At 40.0% G+C, this 21,499-nt stretch overlaps 1 protein-coding gene across 5 annotated transcripts in view; it reads right to left on the reverse strand.

Moving 5' to 3' along the window:
• Nucleotides 1-12,479: 12,479 nt before the first annotated feature.
• The window catches only part of UNC5D (unc-5 netrin receptor D), a 547,712-nt gene continuing 538,692 nt past the window's right edge, over nt 12,480-21,499 (reverse strand). For all 5 annotated transcript variants that reach the window (XM_042934906.1, XM_042934905.1, XM_042934910.1 and 2 more), the window contains one exon: nt 12,480-13,042. In XM_042934906.1, coding sequence (XP_042790840.1) covers nt 12,838-13,042 — 205 coding nt within the window. In that variant the 3' untranslated portion in view covers nt 12,480-12,837. The remainder of the gene's footprint in view (nt 13,043-21,499) is intronic.

The following is a 21,499-nucleotide window of genomic DNA, read 5'->3' on the forward strand; positions in this document are numbered from 1 at the left end:
CTTTTAGTGAAGCCTGGCTCTTAAACTACTTCCCCTGTGATCTTTTCTGTGATCGCTGTTTTCTCGCCTATACCTTCTGTACCACCAGAAGTGGGGGGAGAGTTCTCTTTCCTTCTCATGGCCATTTCCAGACCACCTCTCTCTCTTCTCCCTAATATTTTCCACGGTCTGATACTCCTATTTTGAGATAATATCAACCACGATCTCTGCTGGTTGTAATAATCTACAGATGCCCAAATCCATTCCTGTTATTCACGGAAGTGCTGGCTTCTGACTTACTGTCATCGTCTGCAACACATTCCCATTTAAATTTTTGGATTTTTGAGTATACATATAGATGATTCTTCTACTTCCCTGCTCTAATTCCTCGAATTTTGATTCTCTAATGATTTGATCTTTGATCCTAGCTCAGCTGCTTTCTGTGACCTAGCAACATCTTCTAGACCAGTGGTTCTCAGCTTTGGTTGCTCCGTAGAAGATCTTTGGAAATGTCTGGAGGTGTTTTGGGGCTGTCGTAGTTGGTAGGAACTATTGGCATTTTGTAGGTACAGATCAGGGATGCTGCTGACTATTGTACAAAGCACAGAAAGCCCTTCGCTAAAAAGAATTATCTGGCCCTAAATGTCACTAGTGCCAGTCTTGGTAAGATTTTGCCTGACAGCCCTATTTAAAAAATACAACCCAAATCACACACTCCATTCTTCTATCCTTTGTCTAATTCACTCTAGATCTTCCTTATTTAGTCCTTATTCTCAGTCTTCCTTCGGAAGAATGAAATCTCTGTGAGTGGGATAGTTTTTGTTCCCTTTGTTCATAGGCTGCTTCCCCCAAAGAAGACAATAACTATTATTATTATTATTTTTTTAATAAACTGAACACCTGGGTAAAGGGGTGAGTCAAGAGAAGGCACACTTAAATGCTAAATTGTTTCTGTTTTTTTCTAAGAGTGTAAAGGATGACAAAAAGGATTGATAGTTTGGGTCCCTAAAAGCCAGAAGTATTAACTCCTCAGCTCTTTCGGTGATGATAAATCTGTAGCTGACCTAAGCATTTATGTAATCTTTTGCTTTTGATATTGTCAAGCATACCCTCCTAATGATGATCTTTCTCAAAGTATGTGGATGTTTAGAGCTCAGGTGCTAGAAGAAGACCATCTTTATTTTTCTGGGTACTCTACCCAAATTTTTCAACCTAGGGATCCGAGGAGATGAACATGTCTGTCACTTAAAATCTCTTACCCGCATGTCTAGCAATTTGGTCTAATATTTTGATCTGTAATATCTTCTTTTGGCTGTAGACAGATATAGGAAGTAGGAGAGGGCATGCATGATGCTGATTTTAGAGTTGAAGCAATTGAGACTCAAAAAGTAAAATGAATTGTCTGAGACTCCATTGCTAGGCATGACAGCTAAGATTAGAGCCTTCGTTAGTTAATGCCTTCTTAACCTACTCTGGGCTCTTTCTATTTAACTGGGCAGCATCTTCTTCAGCTGCCAGGTGACTGGACACCTAACACTCACCCCTTTAAAAGGAAGGATGTGTTGGCGTTTCCTCTGAGCTTACAAAAAGCAAGTTTATTTGATACAAGTCATTTAATTGTAAAGAGGCGTCCAGGCTTTAAAGTAGTCTTTATAAGGTGGGGCAAAATATTCGCAGCTCATTCTTCTCAGTTTTAAGTGTGTATTTTTAACTTAACTATCGAGGAATGTGGCTCAATCAAACGTTCACGGCCAAGAACTAAAATGTTACAAAGGTTGCCACGGGCTTAGCACATGCTCACAGATGAGAAATTTTGCAAACTGCAAAGAAATGGGTTGGTAGATGAGAAAAAAAAAAAGTTGAAGAAAACCTAGACTGAATTAATTTAGAATGGAGGACCTGCCCTATCTCTTCTACATCTTTACAAAAGCGAATCCCAAAATGTTAACTGTGAGATGTTACTACATGCTCATTAAGTAGGAGGAAGTGATAAATATTTGGAAAATGTTGTAGACATTGTAGCCTTGGCTAAAGGATTAAAAATTCCTATTAGCACAATTCTTTTTTTAGCTGTCCTATTTACAAAATGTTAGTAATGATAGCACTGGCTTCATATGGTTGCCAGGGGATTATGTGGGTGAATCCATGCTAGGTACCTAGCAGATTGAAAGTATTCGAAAAGTATTGCAAACCCTTTGAGAATTCCTACAATAAAGAAGAATGTGAGTAAGCATTTCCCAAATATGGCTAAACGTAAGGATCAGTACCTAATAACCTAGCGTAGAAGTTTGGAAAATGCTATTGTGGAAGATCCAGTGGATCATAAAGACTAGAAGCATGAAAAGCAATATGGTAGGCTCTCCTGAATAAAATACTTAGGAATCTAGTTATCCATATTAATATTCTTGTTTGAATGCTTTTCCTCCTTTATTTTCGTCTGACAAATTCTTACTCTTCTCTGATGGAGAAACTGAAACCATGACCCAAATTCTCCATCCTTCCTGCATCCATACCCTTTAAAGCACTGTGATTTTTGCAGCAATTCACATCAAGAGTTGGATTTTATTTCTCTATGTCTTGAATGAGCTGATCTCAGGGTTATGTTGGCCAGTAGAATATCACAGAAATGATGGTGTTCCAAGACTGTTCTTCAAAACACTCTATGTGCTTTCTTCCTCTGCCTTTACCAGGAGAACATACCCAGCCTAACCTATTGCATCCTAAGACCTATGGGGCAGAGCTTTGTCCTACTGGTCTAGCCCTTTGACATGTAAGGAGCCTAGTCTGGAAGAGCCAGCCCAGCTGACCCCCAGAATAACAACACATACAGGAATGAATTCAGCTGAGATAGGCAAGCAGGGCTCAGATCAAGAGGACCTCCCTGCTGACCCATAAATTTGTAGGAATGATAAATGGTTACTTTAAGTCACAAATTATGGGGCTTATTGCAGAGTGTTATTATAGAAATAGCTCTATGTTAATATACCATCTTGAAATCTTAGCCCAATGACCACGTGTCTATGTTCTTTTCCCTCCTACAACACCACCTGGTTTTACCTGTCTATTCTCCCTTCACAGTCTGTGCTCACCTCTTTCGTAGCACTTGTTTGATGGTATGATAACCTCTTGATAGAGAGTAAGCTTCGTGAAGGTTGAGTTGATTTTTTCTTATTTATGAATGCCCACCTTAGAGTAGAGGGTCTGGCATATAGAGACTAATTACGCCCAAGCTACTCTTTAATTTGTGTACACTCTTATGATTTTAAGGACTTTGTGTTGTCTGAAAACCAGAAAATGGGTCATCTCATTAATGGAGCATCTACTCTATGCAAGATCAGTATTTTAAACAAAATGTTACTGGTCTTAGTGACAGGTTTATTTTATTAATTTTATTTAATTTTATTTATTTTTGAGAGAAAGAGAGGGAGCAAGTGTGTGAGGGGAAGAGAGAGAGAAGAGAGAGAATCCCATGAGGGGCAGAGAGAAGGAGGAAGGGAGAGACAGACAGACAGACAGAGACAGAAGTGGGGCTCACCTGAAGTGGGACTCGAGCTCACCAACTGTGAGATAATGACCTGAGCTGAAGTCAAATGCTTAACAGCCAAGCCATCCAGGAACCCCCATAGATAGATTTTAAATATGTATTTGCCTTATCATCTGACTCCAATTCTTTCTTTCCTAAAATCATTTTATGTAGGTGGATATAGTGGACCTTATTAGAGTATTTTTTAAGCTTAATGTATTAAGGATTAACCTTTATATTTCACTTATTTCAGGGTTTAAGACTTTTTTTTTTTTTTTTTTTTGCCTTAAGTAACTGAGCTAGCTATCAGAAAGATGAAAATCAAGTACATCTCTGGCCCTGTTACTTTACAATGTTTATATAACGAACACTCTAAGATACCTCTGCTCAGAAGCAGGACCGGCCAGAGAGAGCTAGAGATGTGTATAGTCATTATACTATTTCTTGAACATTGACTTTGTACCCAGTGAACTTGATAGGATTATCTCCTTTCAAAGGTAGTTTCTTGGCCAAGTCACGTGTCCAGAGAATGGCTGACTCAGCATTGCTATGTTGATCTCAAACACATTTTGTTAGCTACCATGCATACATAATGTCTTTCTAAAGTAAGGTAAAATCACTCATTAGTTGCTCACTAAGGACCATATAGTGTGCTAAGGACTTTACATGTATCTGTGTGTGTGTGTGTTTTTTTTTTCTTTCACTTAATCTTCACACTTTGGAAACAATCTAAAATTCTATTATGAAGTATTACCAAGTAGAAACAGTAAGTATTTTGTCTGATATTAAATGCTAAATGAGAGAGGCAGGATTTGAACCCAGGCTTTGTTATCATGTAGTCAATCTAAATATATATTTTTGAATGAATAAGTCAATCCTATCAGAATAAGTTTGATCAAATTCTAACACATGTTGGCTACAGAGAATAAACATTAGCCCAAAGTAGGTTAATCCACTCAGAATCAGCTCCTAGGTAGACAAAATATTTTTTAGATAAAACCTAAAAAAAAAAAAAAAAAAAAAGGATTTTGAACAGCTAATTACAGACTCAAGCTGATAGTTTCCATTTTTGTGAAAATGAGGTAGTTTTATCTGAATCTCTCTGCTGGCCACAGCATTCTTCCACCTGACCAACTCAGATTGGACTTGTTTGCTCTATTAAAATAGTTGTAGGGCACCTGGGTGGCTCAGTTAGGTAAACGTCCGACTTCAGCTCAGGTCATGATCTCAGGGTTTTGGGGTTCAAGCCCCATACTGGGCTCTGTGCTGACAGCTCAGAGCCTGGAGCCTGCTTCGCATTCTAGGTCTCCCTCTCTCTGCTCACTCTCTGTCTCTCTAGGTCTCTCAAAAATGAATAAACGTTAAAAAAAAAAAAAAGTTCTAGGGGCACCTGGGTGGCTCAGTTGGTTGAGTGTCTGACTCTTGATTTCAGCTCAGGTCATAATCTCACAGTTCCTGGGATCGAGCCCCACTTCAGGATCCATGCTGAGCAAGGGGCCTGCTGAAGATTCTCTCTCTCTCTCACTCTGCCCCTCTTCCCTGCTTGTGCTTTCTTTCTCTCCCTCTAAAACAAAAACAAAAATAAACAAGCATGCCAGCAAATAGTTCTGAAATTTTTGGCTTGGTTCGGCCTAATCCTACTGATTTACCTAGTTAACGAAATTAATTCTCCTTCCACCAGTAACTTAAATATATTTTAATTAGCTTTAAAGCACTGGAATGACTCACAGCCACTTTGTGGATATTCCTACCCATCCCTACTAGTCCTATAAGATGATCCATGAAAAGAATGACGTGGTCCAAAATGTTTAGAAAATGTTGCATATACTCCTCTTTTGGAGATCCACCCTTTACATTAGCTCCATCATACACCTAATGGTTTTCAGAAATCTAGAGAATGTGGTGTCATTTAATGCCATAGTTTTCCAAACTTAATTTGAGGGGTAGGGGGGTCCAAAAGCTGTTATCTTACTATGCAGATTATATTTTGTTTAAAGATGATTTTCACCGGTGCCTGGGTGGCTCAGTCAAGTTAAGCATCCAACTTCGGCTCAGATCCTGATCTCATGTTCCTGGGTTCAAGCCCCACGTTGGGCTCTCTGCTGTCAGTATAGGGCCTGCTTGGGATCCTCTGCCCGCCAGCCCCCTCTCTGCCCTTGCCCTGCTCGCATGCACGCTCGCTCTCTCTTTCAAAAAGGAATAAACATTTAAATATGAATTTTGGAAATTTTGGAATTTTGACCTCTTTTAATTTGTAACGATCGAACTTAAATAGCCCAGAAATCATCTTTGAGTAGATCATACTGTTTAAACTGGGTCTGACTCTGATCGGCTCTAAGTAGTTATGATTAAATTCCTGGGAATTTTTTTAAATTTTTAAATTTTTTAAAACCATTTGAACAGATTCAGGGAAGCTGCATTTGAAACGTGCAACGCCATACTTATTTTGGTAACATTTTTTCTCCCATGGAGAGGCAGAGAATTTCTATACTGTCTATAAAAAAATAACCCAAGCATTTTGAGGACTAAAGTGAATGAATGATACCCCAATTACGGTGCAGGGCTGGATTCTCTCACAGTTGGTAAAACTATAACCGAAGGGTACTTATGTGTATGTGCGTGGTGGGTGGGTTGAGAAAGGTAGAAGATAGTCTCATCTTTGTTTCCAGTAGCCTCTGGGTGTCTCATTCTTGAGGCCAGAAGGAGAAATTAGGTTCAATATATTAACAGGTATCTGGAAATTGTCCTTGATGTGGAGGGCATTCTGTTCCTGCTAGGATGTGGCAGGAGGGTGTATATAGGGGGTCCTTATTGGCATTTCAAATTTCCACTCATGGAGTATCCTAAAATGTCAATAAAAGACTCTTTATTCATAAATAACTGATATGCGGTCATTTATGTCTGTACATTGAGCTCGAAAAGTCTGTAACCATCCAGTTTTTTTTTTTGTTTTGTTTTTTTTTGTTTTTTTTGTTTTTTTTTTTGCAAACTCTACATAAAACATCCAAACGGTCCATTTTGTTCAGTACAATATAACACAGCTGTTTGGCATTACCAAATATATATGTATATATATATATATAGATATGTACATGTGCTGAAAAAGAAGCCAGTGCAGTCTTTTCTAAGAAGTCCATCCAAGTATTTACTGTACAACATTCAGAATTTACATTGATAATACAAGGCACAGAAAGTATGGTATGAAGCCAAGGCCATGCTTTATTCAAACTCTCCTCTGGCTTTGCTCAGTCCTTCAGCTTCATGTCAAACTAAGTGTTCAGTTCTGCTTTTTGTTTTTTTTGTTTTTTGTTTTTTTTGTTTTTTTGGCTTTGAACACATCAAATGAAAGTTGAGAGTGGTATGGGTTTGAAATATGAATCACTTGAAAAAACCACCCCCCCACGCATCTTCCCAAAATAAACAGGACAAAATGAAATCTGCTTTAAAATTCTTCCATACAGAAATGGTGGTAAACAATTACTCATATTTTTTGAGTCTGGGTTAGAAGGAGCAACCAGTTAATCCTCTAACTGCTTGTATTTGCAATATTTCTAGGTCAACACATACCGCATTGTGTGTACCAATTAGAAACAATTGTGAAGAACGGGAAATCTTAAGATCCGTCTTGATTCCAACTTGGGAAAGGAGAATATTGTTTTCCTCACCAGAAAATTCCCACACTGAATTTTTTTCATCTTCTTGAGACGTGTTGAATGGGAAGGGCCTTCATAATCTAGGCTGGACTGTAGAGAGTGTTTCTGATTGAAATTTTTAGCTAATTCTGATAAGGCTTAGATAAAAGCCTCTTGATAAGGGGTGCTCTTATTTCAGGCATCATCAGAGCTTGCTAATGAGGGATATTGGAATTATTAGATCTCTTTCTGATTGTAATGTCTGTTTCAATAATGGAGGTGATAAGGCAAGATATTCTGCTTACAAACTCCCTCCTGATATTCTCATGATTCAAAAGAACCATAGTTAAATGTCTATCTTCCATATCTGTTTAATTTTAAGGGACTTGTAGCATTTATCCAATTTTGGAATTTGTACGGAAGTAATGCTTGCAATAGTGAAATACTCTTGGGGGTTAAGAAAGATTTGAGGCAAAAGGACATTTTTGTTGTAATCATGCCTTTTGTAAAAGTAGTTGAGACACATTTCCACTCACGCAAAGAGTTACCTTACGAAATTTAGTGATCAATTTTGTAATTCAGGGCTATACCTTTTTGGAAAAGAGGATGTATCCTCTGTCCAACTTAATCTTAAAGGTGGAGGAGGACATTGTTAAGCTCAGGCCTAAACATGAAGCTTACTGCCTTTTTAATCTTTGGGTTCAGATGGAGGGTGGGCGCTAAGACGCACAGTTCACTGTCACCGTCTTAGGCCCACCTCATGAGGACATTCCAAATCCGTGATCTTCACAGCAAAAGGAAAAAGCAAAGTAGCTGCTTCAAAAACCACAATTATTCTATGTGAGTTAAATTTCCTACTTCAGATCACAGTACTACACACTAGTGACTAACGGCCAGGTCTGATTTCCATCCCCTTTTGTCTTTTGAAAAAACACAGCACACAAATTGCCATTTCGATTTTTGCTGACGACCCTGGAGGGGGATGTGAGGAGTCCGTGGTAGACGCTGGCTCTCCTAGAACTGTTTTTGCAAAAAACACCACATGCTGTCAATACAGCCAAACAGCTTTATAACTGCAGCTTTTGAAAGAGTGTGGAAAGTAAAAACACAAAATATGTAACACATCTAAGATTAGCAACATTTTCACTTTGTGACATTTGACAAAATACATTTTTGCTTTGTAGTTCAGGAAAATTCTATGCAGACAAAACAGTGGAAGCTGCGGGAAGGGTGGCCGTTCAGCTTTTGGCGAAAACATCGATTTTTCAAATACACTGCTATGGTAACTAACACCGAAGGGCTCATAAAATTTTGTCACTATCTGTAGGACAACATTTTACTCTCCCATTTGCTATGGATGTGACCCCTAGTCCGGTCAATGGGAGGTACCAGGATTCAGAACTCTGCAATGTTTCATGAGAAAAAGTAATGGAAATGGGCCATGCCATGGGCCACAGAAGCACATTTCTCAGCAACTTCAGGTTCCTGTGACTTTCACAGATCTGGAACAAAGACCTCTGAGGAACTTCACCTTCAACACATCTGATAGTTACTATTCCACACCTTTGGGGAAGGACTAAGAAATCGCAGCAAAAATGGTGAAAAGGAAAAACAAGCACATTAAAAGATTTTTATAACATTTGAAATTCACAGATTTGCCAGAAGTTTGGCAAGTGTAGAGTACTATCTAAAACCAATTATAGATGGTCCCCAACTCACAGCAGTTCCACTGTCTTCTGACTTTACGATGGTACGAAGGTGATAGGCATTCAGTAGAACTGTACTAGAAACTCTGAATTTGGATCTTCTCTGGGGCTAGCCATATGTGGGAGGACTCTCTGATGATGTTTGGGCATGGGCAGCCGCAGCCCCCCTCCGCCACACCAGGGGTGAACAACCAATACACCGGTAACCATTCTGTTGTTCACTTTCAGTACGGTATTCAGTTAATCACATGAGACTTTCAACACTTCCATTGTAAACTAGACTCTGTGTTGGATGATTTTGCCCAAATGTAGGCTAAGGCTAACGGAAGTGGTCTGAGCACATTGAAGTTACCCTAGGCTAAGCTATGGTGTTCGACAGGTTAGGTGTATTAAGTGTTTTTTTCAAGTTATAATATTTTCAACTTACGATGGGTTTATGGGGACATAACCCTCTCATAAGTCAAGGAAGATCTGTACACCACTGTAATATTCCGCCTTCGCTTATCAGTTGCGATGTGGAGAATTTTTGTCAAGGAAAATAAATCCAGAACTTTTTAATCCAAAGAGAACCCGGTTTTAGTCATCTGACTTAATAACCCCTCTCAAAGTCAACTGAAAGAAAAATGTAGGGACCATGGCAAAGGATAACACCTGCAGCTGGAGATAAAAATAATAAAAAGGGAGAAAAATTTCTCCTCTTTAAACAGAACTGAGTCAATTCCTATTCATCTCTTACAAAAAGACCAATAAAATTTTTGTGGGCGTACATCTGAGTTTTATGAGACTTTCTGCATGGGTAAATGAAGTTTGCATTGAAATCCATAGAGTGAGCTTCCCTTTGGCTTAAAGGATTTTAATGTAAACCAGTAAGACTGCACGAGCAATGTTGTAAAAACTGTAAATTAACTTTATGATGCAGCAGTCTGGTGCAGCTGGGAAGTACACCCTTTTGGTGGCATAATTTGAAGTCCTGTTTAAAGCATGACCGTTAGACTTAAATGCTTTTGAGGACTGACAGATGTGTCCTTAAGTGGGATATCTTGTGAAAATTCTAAGTAACCTACCAGGTATCACAGCCCACTTTTAATTTCTTGGCTCGTTTTGCACTGGGACAATAACACTTCTGAGGTAAGCACTTGCACTGACCAGGGACTCTGTTTCTAGAGGGGCGGCGTTTGTGTTGTGATAGGAAAATGTTAAAATAGAACAAGGGTTTAGGTCACAGTGAGTAACTACAAGTTCCAGTGTCAGTTAAGTCTATCTGGTCTGCATTTTCCACTCCTTCCTGACACACCCCAGCCGTGTCTGTGAATCTCGTGAACGTGGGTTCTCTTTGGAATTCTATTGTAAAATACCATACAATCCTGCCATGTGACAGCCACAGAATTTCATACATTTCTGTAGAAATCCTATGCAGAATTATAACAGAAATAAGAGAAAGGAAAAGAGGGAGCAGAATGGACTGACAGATGGATTTGAACCTTAGGAAGAAGTCAGAGGTGAATCATGCTCATTCACATCCTTAGTTACTCAATATGGTATGATGATCATGAGCATTTATAAAAAAAACCCAGGCCAAGAAAAGAAAAAAGTCCATAGGAGGAAATTCTAGACATTGAGGCATTGATGATAATCTCTTTTCTTAAAATAATTTAGATTCTAGGGAAAACATTAAAATTTTTCATTTAATATATAAAAAAAGTATCAGGTCTAAAAAGAATCTGTTTGAATGCATGGAATATAGAAAGCGATTATAAGGCCAATTAGAAGGAAAGGCGGGGGGGGGGGAGAGGGGGAAGGCAGGATGATTTTTAAATCCCTATTAACATCTCCAAGATGGAAACTAACAAAAGTTGTCTCTAAGGTGTTTTCTGCAGGTTATTATCCAACAGTCAATGCAGATTCTTTCTGTATACCACCATGCCAATCAACTCTCTAGTTCATTTTGGGTGACGGACCATCTACTTCAACTTCTTGCTCCTTCAGAAATGATAGCAAGGGTGTCAGATGATTTACACTCTCATGCCCTTCTCTCTGTTGCTCCCCAGAAGGAATAAACAAGTAGAGGACATTAGTAAAAGGGCATTTTCCTTATCTAGAGATGGTATTTTGAAAATATGCTCAGCAGTTCTAAGAGGATTTGCTCGTTCTGTATAAGATGCCTTTGGTTCCTGAGAAAAGAAAGATGCTTTTGGATTTCATGTAGCAAAGCCTTTCGTCCAATACAGGGGACTGTATATACCACACTTTAGTTAGAGAAAATGGCTAACACATTTAAGAGTTCTTAATGCCTTACCCATGGTATCATAAATTCCACCTATCTCTAGTTCTTTTTTACTTCGGTGGGGATTTACATTTTTTCTTCCTACATGGGACTTATAAAAACTTATAAAAACGTTTTTTTTTTTTAATGACCATATCCCACTGCCAAATAGTCCCTAATTTCCCTATTTTCTAATGAAGCCAAATTCTAAGTAGCTGATCAGCCCTGTGGTTGATCTAGGTCCTTGACCTTGCTTGTCCTGATTGTGGACAGCTAATTAAAACATCAACCGGAGCAGAAACAGATATGTTCATCTTTAGTCTACCAGGACAGCTTATCAAAATGATTTAATAGTGTAAAAGATGGAGTCATGTTAAGATGGGGGGGGGGGTCACGAATTATCTGTGGACTTCAGTTTTCCACAATACCATTGCTTCTTTTTTTCAAAAAAGAATCCGAAAGCAATAGTCCCGTGTTAATGGTCTTGTAGAAAAAGCCTACTTGGTAAGGCTGAGCAACCAGGTGTTGAAACTTCCTGAACAACGCATGTGGTTTCTGGGACATTGTGGTCGACATATTCCTCAGGTCTACTGACCCCTATCATTTAGACCAAAGACTATCTGCTGATTTTCGGAGAGGCAAAGGAGGATGCCCTATAGCCCTATGGGGAGGTTTTGTGATAACACAGACTAGAAAGTTTCAAGAACCTGGATTGAAAAGTGTAGCAGAACCCCTCAGCCCCTTATATCAATGTTGGGCAACTGAGTCAACACCTTCATCCTCCATCCCAGAGTGATAGCTTCTCAAAGGCGTGTGGCATCTGTAGTTCATGTATTTCCTTGGGCTCGATTTGACCTCCTCTCCAAATCCATGTAATATGTCGTGTTCTAACAGCACTCTGCAATTTGAGCGGCTTAGCTGGGAAGAGAGACAGCTCTGCTTTGTTGACTTAGAAGACATAAGTTTCCATATTGAGCAGTTTAGTTATGCTCCTTGAAACCGCTCCTATGTAATGGGTAAGGAAGAGGGGGGGGGGAAATGTGGGTAGATTTGTCTCTGGGAGAAAATGAAGGTGGTCATGGCAAGAACTAGTTTGTGGTCTATCTTACCTTCTGGTCTTGTTTCCACTAAGTGGCTAGGATAAATGGGGAACTGGTGCTGGTGTGATGTACTCAGATTCTAAATTCTAAATGCCCTCCTCGACGTTATTGAAGTCCTACAAATAAATGGGTTGGCAACCCCGTTTCACTTCTAAAAGCCAACGTTACAATGATTGCTGACATCACAGATGCCAGTTGGTAGAGAACCCTGACAATCTGGTACCAGAATCAGCTGGCCCTTTGGGGCACATCATTAAAAACCTGTTTCAAAACATGCACTATTCAATCTCTGCCTTCCCAGCTTTATTGTAGCTCATCTTTTTCCACAGTTCCTTTTATCTAGCTGTGCCCTCACTTTTATTCTCGCCACTCCAAATCTGAGAAAGTTCATAAAGTGTTAACCCGAGTGTGGATTCAGACGAGACAGTAGAGCCCTCTTATATTTAAGAGAGCTTGTACTTCTCCCTATTAACATATTACACCTATATAAAATGCAGTTTCTTCAACCAGGGATTCTCACTGAGTGTAAATGAAGGCTGAATTCCCCAAGTGCCACTGGGCCGAAAGCTGCCTCTTTCCCATTTAAAGCAAATGTCCCGAAGCTGGCCGTCACTGTCTCATGAACGATAGTGGACTAGAGTCCATTTTGCCTGCTGTAGTTGAAGTCGGCTTCATCGAGTTGGGATTCTGTAATGTTTGAGAGTTTCGTGTGTGTCCGCCCAATCTCTTCAAGGGCACAGGCCAGGGAGTCAAGATCACCATCGTGCTGATGACGAGCTTCCCACAGGTTCAAAATGACAGCGGATGGACTACTTTGTGTAGCAAAATAAGATAAATTCCTAGACAGATTTGAAGAAACAAAAAGAATAACAAAAAATGAAAATAGAAATAAAGGAACAAATAAAAATCACTATAAGGGAATTAAAAATGAATTGCAATGGATATTACTACAATAGGAATAGGAGGCTCCACTATGGCAGGTCTGGAGGCACTGAACCTGAAAGCTCAACTGTGGAATGTTGCCAATGACCTTCTTATCTCCCAGGTCCTCACCTCCCTGGACGGGTGTGTGTGTGTGTGAGTGTGTGCGTGCGTGTGTGTTTCCCTCTTGACCACCTGCTTGAAAAAGTTCGTCCATTAACTTACACAATGACATAACTCATTCCTATTTTCCAAAATATCTGACCCCTTTATCTCTTGGTAAACAGAGGACTGTCAAGGTTTTATCTTTGATTTCTTCTTTCCTTCCAAGGTGAGCTCATATACTAAGTGGAGTAGTTATCAACTCCAAGCAGACAGTGTTTAAATTGTCACCTCCAATCTTACAGGTTAATGTCAGCTAGTTACAGATCTCCAAATGACCTTGAGGAGTGCCTGGATTAGCTATCTCTCCACCTCCTCAAACTCAATGCATCAGAAATTGGTATCCTCTCCATGCCTCCGAATTGGGCCCCTTTTAAACTATAACAGGTATCCTAGTAATTACAAATGTCCTTCTAATCTCTCACACCGGGACATTTATTTTTGACTCTTCCCTTTATATTGTTGCTTTCTTTTTGACATACACATCAGCTCACATTTCCTCTACATTCATGCTATGTATATGTAATTGATGCTCTAGCATTTTTTGCCTGAATCACAGCAAAATCCTTGTAGATCTTTATGCCTGTAAAGTTTCTAATATATCCTGCATTCTATTTTTTCAATGATCAGGTATTACTCTCCTTGTTTTCGATGCCTTCCTCTGTCTGGCCCCACCTAGGTATGGCAATATATATTTTTATTCAATCTTCCTTTGCCCTCTGAGCCATTAATGCTGACTTAGGTAATACTTTGCTTCTTGCAATCGATTCTCTCCATTTGGAATACCCACTTCCTGTCTTTACTCTCTGTTTATCAAAATCTTACACTCCTGCAATGCCTGGTTCACTTCTCTACTCTGCTCAAAATGCTTTATTTCTTCTCTGAATTCTGTCACTGTGCTTAAATTTTCATATGAACAAAGTGCTGATATATTTCATGTGAGTTTTGACTACCCAGCATGATTACGGACACCTGAAGAGAGAGGATCATAGCTGATAATCTTCTGATTCTGTAACAGTCCTTATCCTAATACGATGACAGGTGTTTACTCAATATCCATTGTCTGAGTAATTGATTGCTATGAGCTTTTTCCAGGTGACAAGAGATCTCCAGTGAAAACAAATGGTAACCTTTTGGACAATGACTTTGCTATGGTGAAGACTAAGACAACACAAAAGATTAAAGGTCACAGTTTTTCGTAGGCACTTTTACAGCACAGGTAGAAATGTCACCTCTGGAGAAATTTTGATAAGTTGAACAGATTTTTGAGAGTCAACCACGAATTGCCCGTCTTGAGGATGGCACAATTTTCTATCACCACATTCAGCATATAATCACAAAGTGGACTCATGTAGCTAAGAGCACTTGGAAGAGAAGACCAGCTTTTAAGGGCACATTACCATTTACAAGCACCACACACACATCCAGTAATTCCGAGTGAATAAAGGGCTACTCAAAGATCTTAAGGGACTGCTTAAAGCTAGTTGGTTGCCACGTGGCATTATTTTATCGGGGTGCTATATATACTTTCTACTACATCTGAATCCTTAATTGAGAAAGGGAGAAGGCCAGCTTAAAACTATTCTCTCTGGTTTCTTCTTCAAATATAGTTATTTCTGCATGAATAGAAATGGCAAACCAAACCCTGTGTGGGTAGTTGAAGGGATCCCAGTTCCTCTTAAGAACTTTGTTTTGAATACTGTCCCTTCTACCTGGTCATGGGCCAGTGTTTGCAGAGAAAGCTGCCATATCTCCAGGTCTGGAAGTAAATTGGTACACCCCTCCCAACATTCAGGCAGAACATGAACTGGAGGACTAGCGGAGAAGAAGGCAAACTGAGAGACTAGGTGTGAGTGAACTCTTGTGCGGGCTTGTGTGACAAACTCTTCCCATGTCCTTTTTGAGACTGATGACCACAAACATACACTTGTTTCCGGAATGGGTAAATTTCTCTCCAATGTTGTTTCAAAAAGAGAAAGAACAGCAAGAACAACAACAAAAGGACAGATTTTTTATCATTCTATTGAGGGCTTATAGTTTGTAGTTTCCCTTGAAAAACAATGGACCAGTGTCCTGTGGGACAGACTAGAATCTTGTGATCCTATCACCCCCAAATTAAGCTTTATTCGATACCAGGGGTTGACCAATGTTTCTGTAAATACCAGATGGTAAATCTTTTTGACTTTAGGGGCCACACATGGTTCCTAAAGCAGCTACCCGACTTTACTATGGTGGTGTGAAAGCAGCCACAGACAATACATATGAATGAGCATGGCTGTGTTGCAATAAAACTTTTTCAAGAGACCCTAAAATGTGAATGTCCTGCAGTTTTCACATATCACACAATATTCCTCTTCTTTTGATTTTTAAAAAAAATTTTTCCTGACCATTTCAAAATCCTGAAACCATTCTAGCTCCTGGGCTATAGGCAAGCAGGTGGTGGGCCAAATTTGGCCGTTAGGCCATAGTGCTGATCCCTGTCCTATGTTTTACACCATAAGCTAGATTTCCAGTAGCTCTTTGAGAGAAGATTGGACTGAAGTTTTTGTTTTGTGCTGCATTTGAAAATAAGCATCCAGAATGCCAAAGTCATTGAAACCACAAGTCACACATCCTGCCTCAAGCACTTTGAGAGCTTTGTGCTCAGTAAATGTTCAGGGACCTTTGACATTTTAAGACCTGCCAGGAAGACCCGGCTATAAAAATGCAATAATGAAATTTTGGGAGAGGCATGCAGAATGTGTTTTGGAGGTTGGGATAAATCTTTGTCCTAAAACAATATTAAAAATTTCCATGGATCTGTGGTGGGGGTGGGAGTGGGAAGGTGTTCTACCTGCCTAGAGGACGAGGGGCAGAGCTGGAGAAGGACTCCTGCCGGCCATTTTGTTCTCACATGTCCTGATTTGTAGGGTAGGCATTTCCCGGTCTACACCGGGAACAGTTAGTATATAAAAGACCCTAAAGTCCCAATGCAGTAGGCTGTTTCTCAAAGATAGGCGAGTTATTTTAACTATTTACATATGTGCAAACGCACTGGTTTTTTTTTTTTCCGTTTGTTTTGTTTTGAAAGTTGGTATACCATGCATCTATTGGGTTTTTTCCATACTGCCCTTTTGCAATTATTCGGATCCCAGTCTGTGTGACCCATTTGTCTTCATAATGGTGGTACATTTGGACACCAGTAGGTAAATTCACACACAATTCAGGGAATAATATTAATACCAGAGAACAGAGCTCATAGCAACAGTTGGTATTAAGTAATTTTGTGAGTGTCTTTGAAACCAGAATATTTAGCAAAAGTAGTAAAGTGGTAGCCCTGAATTTAGGTGGATGCCTCAAAATAAAACAATGTTTTTACTTTCTCTTTGAAAACTGTTTACAGAAGTGAACGTTTATTATGCTGGTCTCAGATGTTTCCAATTGTTACTTTTTTATGCTCTGAACTTTGGGTGACCTTTTGTGGTAGCCTTTTTGAATTTTGATAGACTGAGGTAATTTTGAAAAAAAATTAAAAAAAAATTTTTTTTGTGGTGTCCTAAAGATGCTGCATACTATGCAGGTGAGATTACTCTCTAAATTTTAGGAATTTACTTTAGAATCTTTCTATGTCTTCAGGTCAGTTCATTTGTCCTAAGCCTTGTAGATTCAATGACTTTATCTTTTCTGTTGTAACTCCCACCGAAAAGAGCAGAGAGAAACTATAAAAAACTCATGCTGATACAGCCGGATAAGTTTATCCATGTAAGTTCATTGAGTAGTAATGGCTTATGAAATTCAATTTTGTTTTGTTGAGCCTATATGCCTACTATTTACCTGAGTTCCTGGTTGGTGGGGGGCAGTTAGTTTATTACCATGATTAATTTCATCTTTCTAAGACTTTGCTGTTCCCATCCCTTATCCCCAATTAGAATCCCATGCTTTATGTGGAAGCCAGGAGAGAATTGGGAGCATGAATCTATCTTAGCAATTTCACTAGCTAGACACAGGCCGACCCATAGTGATTGATGTATATAGTCAAAAACTGAATTTTTACACAGAATCCCAGTTTTCAAAACACATCTTCAAACTCATGACCATGTTAAACTAATAATGGAAATTAGGTTAAATTTGAGGATTTCTGGAAATAGTGACTCGTGCCTTCTGTTTTCTTCTTTTGGGGAAGATTTAAGGGCCCCTGCTAAAATTCTGCCCTCCAATGTCTTTATATACTATTATAACTTGGGCTAGTTTTTTGAAAAGGAAAAGTGGCTAGGCATCCATTTGGTATGAATTTAGAGAATAAATAAAAGTACTTGAAAGCAGCATTCAAATGTAAATGTCTTTGGGAATAGTAACCTCTAAATCTTCAATCAGTTAGCAAAGAGATAACAGTAATAGAGGGAGGTGAGGGTCTGAGGCTCAATCTTAGCCCTGGGGAAACGCACTGAAGGGCAAACTGTACTGATGCTGGGGTTGGCCTGGCTCGGTGTTCTTCTGTCTGTGTGTGGCCCTTTCATTCTGAACTGCAGATGACAAACTTTCAGTTTCTCAGAATCCTGCTACCATGGGGCCGATCTACCTATCTGCAAGCTGTAAGCTCTTCTTGTGAATGGATTTCCTACTGAAATATAGTTGGGGACCACATTAGAGCTGCTGCCACTTAATGTCTTTAGCACAGAAGACATCTCATACCAGGTGCATGCCGTAAATGCATTCAGAATTTAGGATTTCACCCAACACCTTTTTAAGCAGAAGGGGGCAAATGCACCTGTAACAAGAGGGCACCAAATATGTTTATATTCTACAAACTTGCCATTTACATCTAAGTCAACTGAAGGTTTTTAGCTTTTAAAAAGCCTATTTTAAAAATATCGGGGTGCCTGGATGGCTCAGTCGGTTAAATGCCCAACTCTTGATTTCGGCTCAGGTCATGATCTCATGGTTCATGGGTTCGGGCCCCACGTTGGGTTCTCTGCTGATGGTATGGAGCCTGCTTGGGATTCTCTCTCTCTCCCTTTCTCTCCACCCCTGCAACTCCCCCCTGCCCCGCACTCGCTTGCTCACTCTCTCTCAAAAGAAATAAACTTAAAAAAAAAAAAAAAACAAAAAACAAAAAAAAACCTTTAAAAATAAATCTATCTTCTTTCCAAGTGGGCTTGTAGTACAAAAAGTGAAAACTAAGTTAAGCTGCCTATAATAAATTGGGAGCCATCATTACAGGAACAGCGTAGAATCCTACTGCTAGTGACAAGGAGGGAATTGGAACACAGTCCTAATGAAAAAATATTAATAACCAGGCTATCATCCTAATTGTCTCATTTAATGAAAGCCTCTTATGTGACCAAAACCAACCCTCCATATGGTTCTTCAATTCAAATAGCAAAGCCATTCACACTGAACGGCAGTAATTGGGCACCACACAAGCATTTGTCTCATCTATCGAGCTCTCATCCCCAAACTTCAGCCTCAGTGGGTACTCAACAAACAGCAAAGCAGCTTTCAGGATAAAGCAGGTGGGTGTTTCCTTTTCCAAGAATAAGTAAAAGATGGACGCCATGATGAAACCTCTGTCTATTGCCCCCTGTGCCTTCAAAAAAAAGGGAAATTGTCATGGGAAACCCACGAGGACAGGATACAGGCAATTAAAACCAACAAACCAACATGCTGAGTTCCACTCTGTCTTGCCCCTCAGGCTGGTGCATCAATTCTTTTAGGGCCATTAATCTGATGATGAAATTCTGAAATTCCTCTTGGGGTTTCCTTCTGCCAGTTCTGTTACCTGGTTCTTGAAGGGGGAATGGCAAGGATCTTTCTTCCCTTCTTTGCCAAACATTTAAAGACCTGGAGCTCTCGGGGCCACCAGTGAGCTGCCCAACGAGAATCAGGACAGTTGCAGACCCTGGTTTTGATTCTCCAGTTTCATTCCTGACAGGATGAAATTGTCTATGACAGTGTGTCATGTTTGGAAGTGAAAGGCCATGAAAACTACCAAATCAAATTTCTAGTTTTCTTTACATTGGGATATATCAAGGAAAAATGGGTCTCATTTAAACTGATTTTCCGCACTCGATAACCCTGAGCCATTTTAAGCATCCTGAGGGTGAAGGAGAATGACCACCATTTGTTTCGAGAGGAAAGACCACTGCGCTAATGCCGGATGAGGGAAGAGTGAAATATTTACACTTCTCTCTTTATGGTAATACTCAATATGTGTTTCGATGACGCCTCACAAATCATTGAAAAGAAACAGTTAATCCCTAAAGGATACTCTAATGAATTGGGTTAAAATTCTTTGTAGAATTTAATTTTCTCAAATGATGAAAACATCATCTTCAGGCATACTGATGCTGCCAAGCTTTTTCAGTGCTGTTTGAGACCGCTCTTATGAACTGGATTATTGAGGCTATAAAGGGGCCTTGGCATGGTCATCTTTTCTGAAAACTCTATTAGCATAAAGGAGGAGAGCCTATTCCTTCAGGGCACCAGCACAAACTCGACACTTGCCTAAGAAGGAATGCAATGCCCTTATCACCAACCCCTGGGGCTAGAGGGAGCATGGCTTTGGTTCTCTGGGAGGGACCCGAGAAGCTTCTTTTCCATATTGCCTTTAGGATGAACACCTGCCACTTATAAACCATATACAGCTTATTCATGGCTACACTGGTCCCAGGTTGTCTGCTTCAGCTTCATATTAGTGGGTATCTTCATGAGTCATTGACCTCCGTGGAATGAAGCCCAAACATCCACCACTTTGCTGTGTTGGGTCCTTCTGGCTTCACTGTAAGGGCTCTTCACATTTCAGACCCTGCAGAAGTCTCCTGGGCCAGAATCAGAAAAATCTGATTTGGCTCACCATCTCTTGCCTCCAAGGACCTGTGTAATGCTATCCCCCTATATATTCACTTTCCTTGGAAGAGTCCTACAGGTGATTTTTTTGGAAATGACAGCCTCACATCCATTTATTTTCATTATTTTTAAATTTTTTTTTGAGAGAGAGAGCATGCACACAAGGGAGGGGCAGAGGGACACAGAGAATCTCAGGCTCCATGCTCAGTGCAGAACCTGATGCTGGGCTCGATCTCATGACCGTGAGACCATAACCTGAGTGGGTCTCAAGAGGTGGGTACTTAACCGACTGAGCCACCCAGGCGCCCCTCACATCCATTTTTATTACTCGAAGGTCACGATGTGTTTGCTGGCCTCTAGCCTGCAGAACCAAGAAAGCTGAGTTTGGTTTCATCAAGGTAAATCCCAAACCACAGGAATGAGAACATCTAGTCTCAGTGGTCACTGCGTGGCCATCCTCAGTGGCCTGCCTGTGAAGCAGGCATCCCATATGGATTTTGTTCTCTTCTCCCCTCACCCCAAGTGGCAGCTGGCACTGTGACCGTTCTACTTGTAGTGAATTCTCGACAGTTATTTCAAGATAGATTAGGAAGCTGCTTTGCGACCTTCGTCTGTCCTTTTTCACTGCCCTCTGGCCATTTCACTGTTCCTGTGCGTCCAATTAAACGAGTGGACAGAGGAATAAAAGGAGATGACCTCAATATGAGAAGATTCTGTTTCTCATTAGATGTCCTGGTGGAAAAACTAGTTATACAGCACTGCTTATCAGCCATGAGGTTTGAGGAATTTCATTTGCTCACAATTGCTACACCATCACCCATGAACGTTAACATTCCAGATGAACTATTCTAACCTCTGCATGAGAAATATGTTTTAGTTGACCCTTGAGAAATGTGGGGAGTTGGTCGCCCCCCCCCCCAGTCGAAAATCCAGTGTAACTTTTGACTCCCCTAAAACTCAACTACCAATAGCCTATGGTAGACGAGAAGCCTTACTGATAACATATAAACAGTGAGTTAACACATACTTTGAATGTTAACGTTCATTAGATTATTCTTATAATGAAGTCAGCTAGAGAAAAGAAAACGTTATTAAGAAAATCCTAAGGAAGAGAAAATACATTCATAGCGCTAGACTGTATTTACTGAAAAAAATCCTATATAAGCAGGCCTGCGCAGTTCAAGGGTTCAACTGTGTTGTTCAAGATTCAGCTGTGTACTACTATGAAAAACCGTTAATAAGGTGTAATTATGTGCTTCTCTCCATCTTGGCACCCTTTCTTCCATCTCGCCTGCCTCCCCTCCACTCACACTCTCGTGTCTCCTGCACTTTATCCAGCATCTGTTCCCATAGCAACATGGTCAAGCTGGCTATGTTTTCACAAGAGT

This window comes from Panthera leo, chromosome B1, assembly GCF_018350215.1.
Source record: "Panthera leo isolate Ple1 chromosome B1, P.leo_Ple1_pat1.1, whole genome shotgun sequence".
Taxonomy (NCBI): Eukaryota; Metazoa; Chordata; class Mammalia; order Carnivora; family Felidae; genus Panthera; species Panthera leo.